The sequence below is a fragment of the Lissotriton helveticus genome, chromosome 7, assembly GCF_964261635.1.
Source record: "Lissotriton helveticus chromosome 7, aLisHel1.1, whole genome shotgun sequence".
NCBI lineage: Eukaryota > Metazoa > Chordata > Amphibia > Caudata > Salamandridae > Lissotriton > Lissotriton helveticus.
Genome location: NC_136068.1, coordinates 1,685,183,393 through 1,685,201,495, shown reverse-complemented (window position 1 = coordinate 1,685,201,495; position 18,103 = coordinate 1,685,183,393). Strand labels below are relative to the sequence as shown.

At 42.9% G+C, this 18,103-nt stretch overlaps 1 protein-coding gene across 4 annotated transcripts in view; it reads left to right on the top strand.

Annotated features, from left to right (window-relative positions):
• The window catches only part of LOC144770660 (uncharacterized), a 281,327-nt gene that overhangs the window by 174,128 nt on the left and 89,096 nt on the right, over positions 1-18,103 (top strand). For all 4 annotated transcript variants that reach the window (XM_078655370.1, XM_078655371.1, XM_078655373.1 and 1 more), the window contains one exon: positions 3,980-4,033. In XM_078655370.1, the coding sequence (XP_078511496.1) occupies positions 3,980-4,033 (54 nt within the window). The remainder of the gene's footprint in view (positions 1-3,979; positions 4,034-18,103) is intronic.

The window sequence follows — 18,103 nt, the reverse complement described above, 5'->3', positions numbered from 1 at the left end:
CATGGCCGACTTGTATACTTTCCTAATCAGATGACATACTAACCAATAGTCACTTCTGGGGACTTGACACAAGCCCCGCCCACCATAGCACTTAATCATTGACGCCGCATGGTTTCCTTACTATCCGGACCCGGCAGTTGATGGGTAGGCGTAAAAGGCACTGACACAGGCAGCAGGAAGTAAGTCACAGCATATGCGTTACTATTGAGGGAAGCGCTATTCTGTTTTGCCTCCGGTATTTGTGCACAGAGGGAACCGGGACTTATACCTTGAGAGGGGCCGCAAAGCCATAAGCGCGACTGCTCGTCTTTACTCCCAGCTAATCAGAGCTCAACGGGGCCAGTGCGAATAAACTTTGTTTTCGGCGTTTATCCCGAGCGCACTTTTTCGGACCCCTCAGAGTCCATGTATGCGGCCCGCCCTAGACAACCGGGCGTTGCTATTTGGCAATCCCGGTTTTTATGTTAAAAATGTTAAGCACTTCCAGGGCAACACAGCACTCGTTTAATGTGGCACCTCCAGGGCAACACAGCACACGCATATCGACAGCACATACAAATGCGGTTGCATTTTCCACCTGATGGAAGCCTCTGACTGTATCGATGCCCCGATATGCACGGTAGTTTAGAAGGTGTATGTATGTGACCTAGTGCGATGTCCACAACCTATATGCCACTCATGTTGTGAAACTTACCAGCATATAGCTCTTAACAATGTGAATATTGCCATTCTAGCCCCTTCTGAGCGTGACGAGCCAACTGTTCCCAACTGTTCTCATTCATTATGAATGACGTCTGTAGGATGCTACCAGCATGGTCTCCCGGATCTATACCCGACTGGCCTCATAAACACCTCTGTATACATCCAAGCTTGGTGCACCGTCACCATAGACTCCATTTAATCCTAAACTTTTTCCATCACTCATCTCTCCCTCCCAGCCTCGCACAGTAAGGCTCCCTCCTGATGTCAGCCCTGCCGGGTACTGTTGACACCTATGTACTTTAGCTAGTAGGTGAGTAATGTACACCGATTTGTTGTGACATCATGCCTGACAAGATTGGCGCTGCTATTTTGAACTTTTATTACCTTATAGCTCTACTTTCCTTATGTGCTTTCACTAAGTACCAGTCACTTTGGTTTTTAATCACATACTAGACTCACTGTTCACTAGTATGCCACTTGGTCACTGTGTGTTCACTATCATCACAGAGATTATAGATTGTCACTTACCTGCAGTAACTTCCTTTTTGTCTCCCAATTTAGGCAAAGAGTAGGTGATATACAGGTAGTACAACTTGTGTGCTTTTTCTCAAACTGATACTCCAGTTGGTCATGTTTGTGTAGATAGTAGTTTTTTCATTAAAAGGTCCTGAAGAATCGCAGTTATTAACTTGAAGCGAGAAACATGTTGACCACATCTTTCACACCCTAGTACTGTATAGCTTTTGGAAACCTAAGTTCCAGCAATTACAGACTACACTTGATTTTACGTGCGGCAGAGGACCACCAGAATAAAATTGCTTTCCGGTACCTTGTGCCTCATTTTAACTTCACCCACACCATCTACTCAGTTCTGGCCCCTCACCCCCACTTCACTCATAGGCAGTTGGATAGAAGATCTCCGACAAAGAGCCCCTCTTTGAGGTGAGCCCGTTGGGCATTGCACCGCCTACCCAACGAGGAGCAACGCCTATGATGAAGCATGACACTCGCAAGGGTGTGTGAGGCAATTACATCCAACACAATGGATACCCAGGGTTAGCACGACCTTGAACATCACCTCAGTGACTGTATTTTACCTTGTTCACCTTTCCTGCTAGGAACAGCCCAGTTTCCTCCTTGACTACGCTAATGCCTTATTTATTGGCATCCCTGGCTATCTCATGAATCAACTCCAACTGATTCAATATGCGGTGGCCAGACTCTTATTTAACATCGCCAAACAATCCAGTGCGAGGCTACTTCTACGTGACCTTCACTGGATACCTGTGGCCCAGCGGGTTCAATTTAAAATCTTGACCATGGCCCATAAAGCCAAGCATGACTCTGGACCTTCGTACCTTAGGAAGCGTGTGGCCTTTTACAGGCCTGGCTGCTCGCTTAACTCCTCCTCTCTTCGCCTTCTGGCCATTCCTCGGTTTCGTCGCTCTAGGATGGGCGGCCAGTCGTGGTCAGTAAAGGTGGCCACTCTATGTAACAGCCTTCCCGGCCTTTTGCGACACACTCCGGACCTCCGCATTTTCAAGAAACTTCTTAAAACTCATCTCTTCAATCCCTCCATCTAATTAATTTTGCTCTCTCTGCCTTAGCCCGTTCGCGCCAGGATACTCCTGAGTAATTGGGCGAGCTACAAATCATATATAACATAACATAACATATAATACAACCCAAACCCCCAATTCGAACTACTGATTTGTATATGCACAAATAAAATCAGTCATGTGCAAGAGGATGGACCCACAATAGGGAATATGACAAGTGGAAAATGAGAGACACAGTGTGAGGGTAATTCAAATGCATTGGGTCATGTTCAAAACTGCACCCTAGGACTCACACCACTACTCAAGTGGCACTCGAGGCAATAATGACTCAAACCTACACCCACGCAGTCTAGAAGAAATTCAAACCTCACAGTAGGCCATTTATACATACTGCTGTGGATACACACAGAGGCAATAGATACAGTGAATCACAGGAAAAAAATGGAAATACAAAGGAATATCAGACATCAGTTGTAAAGAAACGACAGCAGTACAGTGAAAATCTTAACATAACACTTGAGTATCTATGAAATACTTTTAAAAACTCAAAATATTTAACAAAAGTATATGTGAATGACAAAAAACATAATGTAGCTTCCTGTATTTAAAGTGATAATGGAGCCAGCTCTTAAATGTGAGGTCTTTCTCGTTCGCATTCACACTTCCTTACTCCCTTAGCAGATATTACCACTCCATCCCTCTTCTTCCATCTTGTGCTTCCGCAAAGGCACTGAAGAGGGAATGAATATATTTATACAACACAGTTCTATCATCTCAATCTTTCCGCCACACTGAAAGCCACAATCCATTCGGAAAACCGGGGGGCATATTATCAAGCATCGAGTTAAAATTATCGCCGCTTTAGCGGCAGAAAACTGCCGCTAAAGCGGCGATAATGGGCTTGACAATATGCCGAAGAGAATTCCAATAGAAGCCCATGTTGACACTAGAACCTGGGCTTCTATTGGAATTCTCAAGGGCATATTATCAAGCCCATTATCGCCGCTTTAGCCGCACTTTTCTGCCACTAAAGCGGCAATAATTTTAACTCTGTTTTTTGATAATATGCCCACAGGTTATTTAACCAATGTTTTTTCCACATCGATCATTGACTGTGCCTGGGGTTGGTGTTTGGTGCCTGAGGCCACTCCTATGGCATTTCTGGTGCCATATTGATCACTGTAACACAATGTAGGCACAAGGTGTCGCAGTACTCGCAAACCAAAAATTGTGCAAGCGAGTTCGCTTTACTCTTATACATTTTATATAATTGCTGCCAAGGCATCGTTAAGTGCCAAATTTCACATTTATTGGAAAATACACATTAATGTTCTTAAAATCTAGAACCTTTTTTCATCTCCTTCTTGATGTCTCAAATAGTTCAGTTCTACGTTTGTCTTCAGATTGATTGCATGTATCATTATATTGTTTTATATTCCTATATCTGCATGATAGTATGTGTTTAGTATATTTTCTTTTGATAACAATAACTCAATGGCGGAGCCATACCGAAGTCTCTTCACACTTCAGAGAGAGTGGATTACAGCAATATGTGTGTGTTGCACAAACTCTTAGTGCCTCTGTTTCTTATGACCAAAAAGTACCACACCACATTAACTAAAAGGTGAAGCTTGGATTTAATGCCCTGATTTAGAGATGCACAAAGCCATAAAAGGCAATTCTCAAAGCATTAACAATCAGTTTGTTTCCATTTGCAGATTGCAAGAAAATAAATACCAGCTCCGAAAATGCCACACCGATGCCCTATCCTGGTAAGTTTTTTCTCAGCTAATATATGAGGCACTATTCGTATTTCCACACACGTACATGTTCATAGGTTTCTATGTTGCCTTAGACCGTACTGTGGGACATACAGTGTGGTCTATATTGGAAAATGAATGACTATTGGGCTACATCTAGGGGCAGATTTGCAATCCCCTTACGTAATTTTTACGCCACCGTTAGGTCAGAGCGGCAGCGTAAACAACGCGCCATGTTGACACATTTATAACGTGACACATCTATGGAGTTGCGCCACGTTGCAAAGCCCTGCATCACATTATTCCTGCGTCAGGTATAATGTATGCAGGGTGGTTGTTCTGACGCAAGAAAGCCTTGTAAAAGTGACACAGTGAAATCTACAAGATTTTACTGTGCCACTTCTACGGTGCCACTGCGTCAAAACCTTACGCCTGCTTGAAGTAGGCGTAAGGAGTGATGCAGCACAATAGGTATAGAAATTCCTGAGCATTGCTGGAGTTGTCGTGCTTGCAATACGACTCCAGTAATGCGCGAGCTTTGCCCCAACAGATGCGTGACACATCTGTCAATCCTGACGCCACGGTGCGCCTCATTGTAAATGTGAGTCATCCGTGGTGGCGTAAGGATTTTTTGCGTAATGCAAGTAAACTGATGCATCTCTGCTACAACGCAGGGATGCGTAATTTTCTTGTAAATCTGCCCTCTAGTTTTTAGGTGTGCCACAGAGGCCGGTTTACCAGTCTCGCTAGGCTAATTAAAAAAAAACGTCATAATAAAAATACATATGAATATTCATACAAACATGGGCTTCAGGTCAGCGTTTTCATGGATTGGTCAGTTAAAGTGTTCTTCACATTTTGCTCCGTCCTACCATAGCACACACTTATGGCCCTCTTATCCTTGCGTGCAAATCACTCTCTTCTTAAAATCTTGAATCTGATCAGATGAGTACCTCTCGGAAGCTGCAATTCTTGATGCCATGTCAGTTCATTATGCACATTATGGATGTCAGATTCAAGTTACCACTGAACTTTACATCCAGATGTTGCTGTAAAAATTCTGTGAGCCACCCAGTCTCCATCCCTGTTGCGTCGAAAGTACTAAACACTTTTAAGAAAGTCGATACTGACGTCTTAGAGAGGTGAAGGGGGATTGCCTTGTGGAAAAGTTAAGGCTCAAAACTGTAGGCCAGAGATGGTTATTGTGACAAGCTATTGGCCTGATTGGTTCACTGGGAATCGGTATGTCATATGCCATAGGTCTTGTCCACTTGGTATGAAATTTTATGACAAAGGCAGCAGTTCTAACTTATTATTTGGGAAAAACATTTGTTAAAGCCAGTAAGTCTTTACCATGCAGTTGTTATTACATTGTGTTACAAGATATAGACAGGTATTTTGTTACAAGTAATCTCACAGATTACCATAGTAGACTGGGGTGGTGGCATGAAGTAAAGCCTCTGGAAAAGGGGAAATACTTCATCACTGAGGAAAGGCACAACTGATTTCAAAGGCTTGATCTGTTTATTATGAAACATTATGACAGAGCCAATAGGTATGGCCTGCTTTTTGAGGAAAGCATGTGTTAAAAACAATACGTTTTTAAAGGTAAATAATAAGTTTATTAAGGGAATTTAGAGTATCAGTACACAATACAATAAAGCAATAAACAATCACATGAATCCAAATGGAATTTAGGAATAAAATAGTTGGGTGTAAAAGTCAGATTAGAATAGTTTAAAGGAGAGAATGAAAAGGCTATGCAAATTGGATTGGTGTAAACAAAGGAAAATTACATTTCATACATATAATACAATAGAAGGTTTAAAATGATCAAATGAAAATAATATCATCATACGGAAAGTCATGAGAAACTTCTTGTTGAATAGGGGTTAGGGACAACGAGCGTTTAGCACTAGCATCAATAAACAGTGTGATAGGTAACCATAAATTCAAGCAATTTGTAGCCATGTGAGTAGGGTATACAAAGGTTGTATCTAATCTGTGGTTGTGGCAAAGGGCGTACCAGCATGTTTGATAAGATAGTTTGATGAAATCTTTCCAATTTTTGGTTATTTGCTGTAAGGCAACTGCTAACAATAGGTATATGATCTTTGTGTTAGAAATGCAATTGGTCCAGACAGGGAATAAACTTCCCAAAAACACATGAGGGATAGAAAAAGGGCACCCAGATCCAAAGATTAAATTAATTTGCATGAAGTGGGTAAATAATTATAAATAACAGAAGCTTTGGGGTTAGTGAGAAGAAGAGTGTGTAATTTGTTAACCGGAGAGGAGGTGGGAGTATTAGGAGGTGTACACTGGGCATATACAGTTAGAAAATCTTGTTTCAGGAGGTTATATTTGGATTGCAAGGACGAGGGTAGGTCAAAAAGTCTACTGACTTGTGAAAAAGACATGATCTAATCTTGTACATACAGTTGATGTATCCAGATTAAGCCCTTCTGTCTCCAAGATCCCAAATACACAGGTTTACCATGTATCAGTATCATCTTATTATGCCATAGTGTAGATCTGAAAAAATATTCTAAATCCGTAGGGATTAGTGACACATTGGATTCCAAAATGTAACATGTGTATTAAAGTATAGGAGCAGATAAGTATTGTGGCTTGTGGGTGAAAGATACATATTCTTGAAATGAGAAGGGGGAAAGAAAAGAACGTTCCAGTTGAATCCATAAAGGACAATCGGTTTGGTTCGATAACTTTATTTTGGCCTCAAAAGACCATAAAAGCGCATAGGAAGATGTACAATACAAATATTAAAACAATAAATATATAATACTTCTAAAATACATTGAGTATACAGTAGAATCAATACATAGTAAAATAAGATTAAACTCTGTGACATTATCGAACTTACATTTGATTGTAGCAGAAATACATACTAGGCGCTAATCAATTTCCTGCGCCGATGCCACATAGCATTCAAGAAACGCGACACAGCAAAGACAATAGGGGGATGGGTGTCATATTTTAAAACTCTCATTGCGCTTGAGCACTGGCGAAATCCCAAGTTTCTGCAAATGGGGATTAGCCAGTACTTACGTGCACCCTGTTACCCTGGGCAGAAGAAAAAGACATGTAGTTCATTTTCCAAGGAATATCCACGATTGGGGCATTCTTTGTGGTTACTTTGTCCCATTTTGAACTCTGCATTGGCTCCCGATCCATAAAAGAATTCTTTTTAAAATTTTACTGACTACTTTTAGAGCCCTAAATAATATCGGCCCTAAGTATCTAGCAAACAGATTCACCCGCTATAACCCCTCCAGAGTTCTGAGGTCAGCAGGGCAAAACCTTGTGAACACCCCAAAATTTCTCCCTAAAAGGAAAGGTGGAAAAACACTTTATGTTTTGGCCTCCAAAGCATGGAATGCCATGCCCAATGCCCTGAGAATGTTGCCCACGGAGTCCCTCTTTAGGAAGAGACTTAAAACCTGGATATTTAACTTAACAGACTCTTATGTGCTGAATGCAATCTAGCGCTCTTTAATAACACTCACCCTATCTCCTTTGGCACCAGGATGCTCCTTCCGGAGCGACAGTTTGCGCTTTACAAGTGCCGAATAACATAACATAACATTTACTGGAGAAAACTCTAAAAGGCAATGTGCCCAATCTAAATGGCATATAGAGTTTCCTTGCTGATGCAGGGAATACCACGTCCAAGAATTCTTCTCTTTTATATTCTGCCTTGACCTCAAGGAACTCTATGGTCAGTCTTCCTAGTCCAGAACTCGCCTGGAGGGTGGCTAGTTGATCTCCGGACAGGCAACATCCGGGGTCTCCCATAGCTCAGGTAAGTCTATCCTACAACTCATGTGCTTTATGTGAGACAGCCACCTAATGTTCTTGCCTCTCAAGGCATCCCATATATCCCTAAATTCATTTCTATAGGACGCCACAATCTTTTCCAAAATGTTAGAGGGCGTGAAGACATAACCTCTTCAATAGGGGGCAACCCTAGATCCAGACGCAGTGGGACGAGTGGAGTACTCGCAGGGAGACCCAGTATATTCCTCAGAAAGGTAATTTCAAACTTTGCTAGACTGGGGCAGTTTTGTTACCCCCAGAGTTCGGCCCCATAGAGTGCTGCTGCTCTAGCCTGCACACTATAGATTTCTAAAACTGTGGCCGCCGGTTTGAACTCAGACTCTCTGTGTAGCTTCTGCTTCCCCCCCACCACTCTTGATAGTTTAAGTGTAGCTTTGGCCAACTGCGGATCCCACTGAAAGTGTTTACCCAGGGTGAGGCCTAGATATTCAAAGATTTTAACTCTCTCTAAAGGAGTTCCTCCCAACAGCGGGTTCGGGCGTGTTTGCCTCGGGGGATTGAAGATCATAAACTTGGTTTTGTCCAAGTTTATCTACAATCCCCGCGCGACACAAAAATCCTCGAAGCCATCCAGGATGCGCTGGATGCCCGTTGATGTCTTGGACAATCCATTAAAGACTCAGCGAGCCATCTCGAGGATTGACTGAGTAAAAAGTACTTTTGGTATATCGAGAAGTTAGGGAACTTAACACTGACTTCTGATTTTGGATGTATCAGTTTTGATAATGACATGCGTGATTTTCTTTTATTCCATAAAAAAGAAGATAACACAACATTCATTTTCTTAAATTCTTTTAAAGAAATGGATACTGTAATGTTAGAGATTGTATAAAGTCTTATAGGGGTCAGCATAATTTTTAGAGTATCTAAATGACCCCACTTGGGTAGGTATAAAGGGTGCCATTTGGCAGTCAGTCTTTGTATACATTTATCCATACAACAAGAGATTGTATGCAGGATGGTGGGAGTTAAATGTAAGCCTAAATATTTGATATGATTTGGCCTCCATGTGAAGTTTGAGACAATAAAATCATCCTTAAAAGTATATTTTGTTAGAGGTAATATTTCACATATGTCCCTATTCAATTTATATCCGGACACAGAAGCAAAGGATTCAACTACTTGTATGAATGCCGCAATAGAGGACTGGGGTTGTGAGAAAAATAATAATACATCATCAGCATATGCTGCCAATTTGATGTGAGTGTTTTGAAAATCAAATCCATGTATATCTTGATTCTGATTTATTTTGGACAAAAAAGGTTCTAGGTCTAAATTAAAGAGAAACGGGGATAAAGGGCAACCGTGACCAACATCTCTGCCTAAGTTAAAAAATGAAGATGTGTTGCCATTTGCACATACTGCCACTTGTGGATTCGAGTAGAGAATTGATATTAAAGATATAATTTTAGGTCCAAAACCAAACCACTTAAGTGTATGATAAAGGTAAGGCCACTCCTGCTAGTGATTGGGATAAATGGGAGGATTTAGACAAAATGTTGAAAAATAAATTCATATTATCTGTGATGAGACGGCCTTTAACAAATCCAGATTGTTCCTTCCCTAATAATTTGAGTAAATAGGATTCTAAACGTAAAATTTGTAGTCAATATTAACTAATGAAATAGGCCGGTAATTTTTGCAGTATCTTAAATCCTTTCCTTCCTTAGGAATAAGGCAAATTAGGGCGTCTGAAAAAGAGCCAGCGTATCCGAGTGTAGAAAAAAATCCAAAAGATTGTATAATTTGGGGAGTAGCAATTGTGCGAAATGTGAAAAACACTTGCCGGTAAAACCATCTGGTCCTGGGGCTTTGTCTTTTTTAAGTGTCTGTTAGGCGATAAGGAGTTCCTTTTGTGACAAGTCAGATTCTAAGGATGTAAAATCTGGCCGAATATCAGAGGGTTGCTAGACACCAGAAAGAAACTGGGAGATCTGATGCTCTGAAAGAGGGATTTCTGATGTGTAAAGTGTCTTATAAAAGTAGAGCAACTCATTCGGAATTTTGGTGTCTTTAAATTTCAATGAGTGTTGCTCATTCATAATAGATTTTATATTAAGTTTGTTATGTTTAACTTTCAGCTATTTAGCTAATATTTTCCGGCTTTGCTTTTCCCATCATAAAATTCCACACTGGACTTTAATAAATATGTTGAGGCATTATCTGTTGATTCCTTATTGTATTGGAACTTGGCATTGATAAGTTCAGATAAACAATCCTTTCACTTTGAAGAGTAGTAGAAATGCTCCAATGTCTTTATCTTGGTTAAGATGATTTTGTTTCGTTCACGTGAAGTTTTGAGCTACTCTGAGACATCAACAATTATAAAATCTCTAGCTGCTGCATTAAATGCATCCCATATAACAGAAAAAGATAGGGTATCAGATTGATACAACAAAAAATATTCATTAGAGAAGGAGATGTTGGGTCTAAAAGGAGAGCATTATTAAAACGCCATCTTCTGGGAGTGTTAGGTTTTTGTAAAATATCAAGTTGGATGGTGGTAGGAGCATGATCAGATATTAGAATAGTACCAAAATCCACAGCTATTATTGATTGGGAGACATTATGAGAAATACGAAAATAATCTTATCGAGACTGGGTATGATGGGTTGGAGTATAGTGTATTCTCTTGTAGTGGGATTGCAGAGTCTCCAAGCATCAATAAGCTTGTAGTATTTGATAGTTTGGACAAAAACGTTTATGAGCCTTATGGGGGACAAAAGAGACAATTGCGTTAGTCTAAAAAGGGGTCTATGACTAGATTGCAATCTCCTGTAAGGATAAAGTTATCTTCAATACAATATGTAATTTGTTGAGCCATGGATGTCCAAAAAGAGGAATCCCCAGCGGTGGGAGCATATATATTAGGCAAAAAAAACGGAGCATTCCCAACAACAATTTGGTAGATAACCATCGACCATCTTTATCAGAGCATTGGGAAAGTAATTTAACAGAAAGCGATTCATGACAAAGAGTTAAAACCCCATTCCGTTAATCATCTCCTGGTGAAAAAAAGACCTCCCTTACCCATCCTTTCTTTAATTTTAAAGATTCCTCTACTGTTAGATGAGATTCTTGTATACAAGCTATGTCAGTTTCCAGTTTAGCCAGGTGAGTTAGAACCCTTTTCCTTTTAATAGGAGAATTCAAACCTCTGACGTTCCAAGGGTAGACACCCTACAAAATACTTGTGAGGAAAGAAGTCACACACTTGAGGCATACAGAGCAAGAAGACCTAGAAGTTGTTCAAAATATGTTGAGAACCTCCTGTATGGGAAAAAGCAGAGGAAGAACCCATTAAAATAGACAGAGCCCACAGAGTGGGTGGTCCAGGAACTCAAGGCCTCCCAGATATGACAGTCTGTCTACATCATCACAAAGACATGGATCGAGTGATTGAAGCTGTAAGGAAAAGAGACCACATTTTTTTCCACAGAACAGACATGCAGATCTTCCTTGAAACTTTAACCAATCACATGCCTTAAAAGAAGAGCTTTCTCTCCAGAAACCTCATTTTTTGAGAAAAAACATCAACTATAAATGGTGTTTTCCACTTCAACTCTCCTTCGAGTGACCATGAAAACAACACTCCATGAAATAACAGAAGCCTATGGCATTCTTGGACTGTGCCCTCCAAAACAGCACCAGCATGAGGAGTTACAAGAAGGGTCCAGATGTATCATAGAATTGCATTGTCCATGTGCCACTCATGGTGTTGCAAGGGCAATTCAATTCTAAAGTCAAATTTACCAAACAACGTCCCAAGAATAGCCCTGCAAGGGAAGTAGATCATGGTGACAGAAAAGAGCATGAACTATAAAGCTGCAAGTGCTGTGACCAGAAAAGTCAAATTGACCACTCAACGCAAGGTCACCTTGATTGGCCATACGTTGCTTGATAAATTTGGAGTAATGCAAGCCAGCGAAAGTCGCTGCCTAGTGTTACTCTGCTCTGCATTACTCTGCCCAGACAAGATGTTCCATGGGTTCAGCGTGGGTATTCCCATGCAACCACCCCGTGAATTTTAAAGCAATTCCCAAATTTATCAAGACTGGTAAACCTGGGAATGCGTTAATATGCTATGCCTTTCCAGGTTATGCACAACGAGGAGAAATATGGTTCTTGAGCACGCTTAGAAACAGGAAATGGTCTTAGCTAATTGTTTGTGTGCAGAAAGGCATATCTTCCTGCAAATAAAACAATCCTGTCTGCAATGCAGGCACCCTTGCAGCATGATGCAAGGGTGCCTGCATTGATGCTAGGCAGTAGATTGTGCACCATTGAAGGCAGAGAGCAGGAATGCACAATATCTTGGTAAATATGGTGCATTCTTGCACTTTCCATTTCAGGCAGCACAGCACATTGACCTGTGTTTGCATCGCAGGAAAGACTGATAAATCTGGCCCTATATTACTAACCCTATGCTGGCCAAAGTGGAGGATCGTGAGTTGGAAAAAACAGTATCATGCCCACATATGGGAAGAGGGCTGCAGGGCTGTGATAGAAGAACCCCAGAATTCGGGAATGGAAGTCTACTAGAGAATAGGTGGAACACAGTACTCTGAGGATGACACAATGATGAATTAACCTTTGCAGTCTCAAAACTCCTGGTGAGCTCCTAGGGTGGCTGGGCATAAGGGGCTTGATAAGAATCACATGACAATTTGGAAGAACCCAAAGCATGCAGTGAAGCAGATGAGGGGAGGCACTTGCCAAATGTGGGGACTAATCAGTACCATACACATACATCTCTGTACTAAAGGGGGAGATAACAAGGTTCTTTACCAAGAAAAGAACAAGAAAAGTTTCCATTAACCCATTTGGACATCATTATGAAATCAAGCTTGACCAAGGAAAGAGCAGGGATTACACTTCATTCATGACAGCACCTAAATGATCATCATTAAATGTGAAAGGATTACATTCTCCAAACAAGAGATATCAGATCTGGAGCTACATAAAAAAACAAGATGTGATTGTCTCCTCAAGAGGTTTACAGCTCAGTATTAATTAGCCCTCATTCTCACATACTTCGAGTTTTTTGTGTATGGCCTGCAAATAGGAGCGTTTCTCAAAACATCATCCAGGTATGGCAATGGTTTACAAGGCACAAAAGTGTACCTCTTATTTTCAATCTCACTTTAACTGATCACACGTTGAACCTTTTCCCCACATTATGCAATGATGAAATTTGTACGCTCAGTCTCTCCCTTATATCAATGAGTCTAAAAGGGTACCCATCTATTTTTATCTCCTGCTCCTGAACAGCGCTATCCAATAATTTCCATTGCTTCATGTTTCACCTTGCTCAATTATGAAATATGCACAAGCAGTTAGGTCAACATGGCTATAATGGCAGCTCTTGCTTGATATATTCCTAACAGAACATAGGATTTGTTGTCTCAGCTTTGCTGACACGCAACCCTGAATCTACTGTGCCTGAATTTCTTCAAGTTCATAGCGCAGACTACAGGCACTGCCCAGTTCTATGAGATTTGCCTATAAACATCTATGGACTCATCCAGTGTCTGTCATACTTGCTACGGGAGGATCCTTTCATAGTCTGGATTTACCATTGGTTCAAATGGTTGTTCGGAACCGTCTTTATGGTATTATACATGATCGGTGAACAAGCTTGTGGTAGGCTTCAGGAATGTTTTTAGACCCCTTCTCTAGCTACATTTTGTAGCAGAGGATTTTCTAATTGTCGTCTATGGCTTTATCCGAAAAGTGCATTTCTAATCTTTCCACCCACTGCTTTCATTTCTGTGCCCGGGCAGATGGTTGGCTGGTGACAGTAAATGGCTCTATAGCTGCAATTGAGGCCATGGAATGTGTCATTGGGGCTGATCACTTTTATCTGAAAAGTTTGTGCATTTGCAGCACACTCTGGCTGGTTTTGATACTAGGGACTTGGGTGGCTTTGCTTGGTTTACATATCCCTTGACTCCACAATATAATTGCCATTTCGCTCCCCTTTTCTCTGATTGTGCCTTGTTCAATTTATGCCTGTGATGTGTCTCTTTTGTTTCTACTTCCACTAGGCTCTTTCCAGATCTGACTTTGACCTGCTCATAGGCCTGGCTTCTGGTCTCCTCATTCACTCATGAGCTCCCCTTAGTTCCGCTTGCACTCTTCGCACCGGCGGCACTCATCCTTTACAGATACTCTTTCTCGCTGTGCCTGTGGTGTTTCCCCTGGGTTTTCTCTTCAGTAGTTTTGGTTCCTTGAGGCTGACAATTTCTGGCGCTACTCTGCAGTGAGAGCTCTCTGGCACTAGGTCACATATGGTCCCCTAGTGTTTATAGGACCTCTCTACTTTAAACAGGTGCCTCTCACTTCATAACAGCCCTGCAACTGCCTTAGCTGATCTTTGACTCAGACACACCTGGAGAATCCTAGTCCTCATTGCCATTGTAGTGTCGGACCTTAGGGAACAATAAGCATCTGGAACCTGTGCTGTGGATCTGCACATTACACTGCCCTGCCTCAGTGCATCCTTAGCCTCGTTATTATCACTCAGGCGTCATTAGGAGCAAACCAAACAGATCCCTAGTACGGGTAATTCAACCCAAACCAAGACAAGTATCTATTTGCGCATGTACATATACTACAATCAGGTACAAGAGGATGGACCCAAAATGGGCCAGATCTCAAAATGAATGTGGCAAGAAAATAAGAGACACACTGATAGGGTGTTGGACTTGGCCCTTTTGGCAGGTTCACCCCTGAATTTTTTGCCTTTTAATATGACCCGATGGTAGTGATTTTAGGTCTCTGCGCACTTTAGCACTGTGACCTAGTGTAAAGTGCGTGCGCACTCTGAGTGCGTGTGGTGAGATGGCCTGCCCTTCCATAGGAATGCATGGGGGATATGTGTGTCCATGGTAATTCCTGATATGAGAGGAGTGCAGGGGTGAGTTTGGTATGTGCGAACTCGTGAGAATAAATGCTGTGCAATGGTGTGCGCAGATTTAATGTGACTAGTGGAGAAGTGCCACTTTTAGAAGTTGGCATTTCTGTGTGCAGTGTGTCTGCCTGCCTGTTGTGAATTGCATGTCTGGCTTGTGATTGACAGGGGCTGGCTGGTGTGGTTGGCTCCAGGAGCCAGGATGGGTCTGCCCGTGGTGAATAGGAGATCTGCATGTAGATGGGAGGGAGGAGTTGCACCTGGGACCTGAATAGGGATGTGCCTTCCCTCCACAATCCTGGCTCCACCTCCTATGGTGCTTCTGATGTCCCTGACCTGTCTTGTGAAAGGGAGCGAGGAGCTGAGCAAAACAAAGTGCTCCTGAACCAGTTGTATCTAGCTCTCCCCTTGCCCTACAGTGAGACAAAGGAAAATGGTGTATAAAAGGAGGGGCTGTGACCCCATGTAAAATGTTCTTGTTCTTTGACTCAAATCTGCCAGGGGTGTGCTGCTGCTGGGGCCCAGGGGAAGGCTTGCCTCCCTGAGCTCTGCCCTGCCCCTGGATGCCTGGAGGACTTTCCTTTGCTGGGAGCTGGTTGCTCTATTCCTTTGCCTCAGGACTTCTTGTGCTCCCTAGCGCCCTGTGAGCGCTTTGCTTTATTTTGGAAAGGACCTGCGCCCTGGTAGCGCTGTGCTTATTTTCCTTGTTAGGCCTTTGAGAGGGAATCCCCAGCGTAGGGATTCCCCGTGACGATAATGGCGGCGGGTGCCCACCCCGCTTATTTTCATCTTTAATTGCAGATGCCCACCCTGCGTTATGGCCGCTTGTTTTTATTTAATAGAGCAGATGCCCACCCTCCGTCTGCATTTTATTTAGTGCGCGGGTGCCCAACCCGCGACTTTGTCTTATTTAGTGCACTTGTGCCCACCCCGCAACTTTGCCTGTATTTAATTTAAATTAGAGCGGGTGACCACCCCTTGAAATCACCGCCGCAGCCCGAGCAAAGAGAGTTGCTGCCAGGCTGCTGCCCAATGAGACCCGGAAGCTGTCTGCCTGGTTGGAGAGGGAGACCGGAGATCCCGCAACACTCGAGAGGAGCCCACGCTGAGAGGCGAGAAGCCGCCCAGATCAGCTCTGTGAGTGATGCCGTTGGATAGGGGGGGCGCATATCGAGGCACGCGATCGGTGCCTGCCTCCGGTGTTGTTTTTCTTTGAGCAGCCTCGCCAGAGAGCGGGCCGCTCCTCCCATCATTTGCCCGGATCATTTTGAAAGCCCTCATGGCTCTAACGGGGCAGGCAGGTTGTTTTAAGATGTACAGTGAGAGCCCAGAGGGGCACAGGATGTTCCCCCGCATTTGCCCCAACGCGTGGCATACATTCTTTTCAGAGCCCTGTGGGGCTCCCACGAGGTCACAGTTGTTTCCAGAACCAGATTGCTCTGACGTGCTGTTAATTATTTACCATGCCCCGCGTGGCTCCAACCAAAGGGACACATAGTGGTTTGCAGGTCCAGAGGGGCCTGTGTCCTTTCCCCAGAGCTTGGGGCATGATTAGTTTCAGAGCAAGATGCTCTAACGTTGACTTCTCGTGCCAAGCAATGAAGGGGGTGAGCAGGGGTTATCTTTGGCGTGTAACTCCCAAACCCTGACTAGAATGGTGGTTTCTGCCTGGCTTTGGCGAGAGCCTTAGCCAACTAAAAATCCCATTGCTAACATATAGGGAAATACAAATGTACTGATTCATGTTGTAAAAGGTACCCCTTGCTCTAGGAAGCACCCGCAACTACTCAAGTAGTACTCGAAGCAATGCTGAATCAAACTTACACCCATCCATCCTTGAAGGAAGCCAGACGCCACAGCAGGTCATCATACTGCTGTGGACACACACAGAGGTTATTGCCGTGAATCACAGTACCAAGAAAAATTTATAAAATGGAAAAACAAAAGGAACACCAAATACCAGTTGCCACTCAACAACAGCAACACATCCATGCAATGGTGTTCCTAAAAGCTGGCAAGTATTTGCATCTCCTTTTTGATGTTGCGAAGAATTCCATGTCTCTCTTTGGATTGCATATATCATTATAATTAGGATAAATTCCCCCATCCCGGACATTATAAGGACCTTGCTAGTCACCGAGGAGTTTCATGACCATATAAAATTATGGAACTCTGAGGTGACTCGCAATATCCTTATCATGTACAGCAGGGGGTACTTTATTCCTCATAATACATGGTCCCACACACCATCGCCTTTCCCACAAACCACTTAAATCCTTGGTGCATGGCTCTTTCATATGAAAGAGAGAATTTGTTTGCAAGCATGAAGAATAAAAGAGAATTTGTAGTGCAAAATTAAAGACATCAAAAAGCTTTTAGATATTTGTTGCAAAAAGATGTTAGTTGCAAAAACAACAGTTGATGGACAGAATGCAGAACAATGTCATGCATTCACCCCGGTCCAGGAAAGACATGGCTTGGCAGTTCGGGCTGGACTGTTCCCAAGAGGCACAGGGTCAAGGCTGATTTGCATATGGCCATGTCTGAACTGGGGTGGTGTGGAGTGCAAAAAAACGATGGATTTAGGCCCAGATCTCTGTACTGGGGTGAATGTATGACATTGTTCTGCATTTTGTCCATCAACTGTTGTTTTGCATTTGTCACCCCGAGTGGGATGGGTATGCTCAGACGTGAGTCCCATGCTCTCCACACCACTGGAGTCAAGCTATCCTGGCTGATGACGGTTGATAGCCAGAAACCGGTCCTAGAATGCTTGATTCCAGTACAGGAAAGACATGGCTGGGCAGTTCAGGCTGGACTGTTCCCATGAAGCACAGGGTCAAGGCTGATTTGCATATGGCCATGTCTGAACTGGGGCAGTGTGGAGTGCAAAAAAGCGATGGATTTAGACCCATATCTCTATACTTGGGTGAATGTATGACATTGCTCTGCATTCTGTCCATCAACTGTTGTTTTGCATTTGTCACTCGAGTGGGATGGGTATGCTCAGACATGAGTCCCATGCTCCCCACACCACTGGAGTCAAGCTATCCTATCCTGGCTCATAACGGCTGATAGCCAGAAACCGGTCCTAGGATGCTTGATTCCGGTCCAGGAAAGACATGATTTGGCAGTTCGGGCTGGACTGTTCCCATGAGGCACAGGGTCAAGGCTGATTTGCATATGGCCATGTCTGAACTGGGGTGGTGTGGAGTGCAAAAATACGATGGATTTAGGCCCAGATCTCTGTACTGGGGTGAATGTATGACATTGTTCTGCATTCTGTCCATCAACTGTTGTTTTAAAAAAGA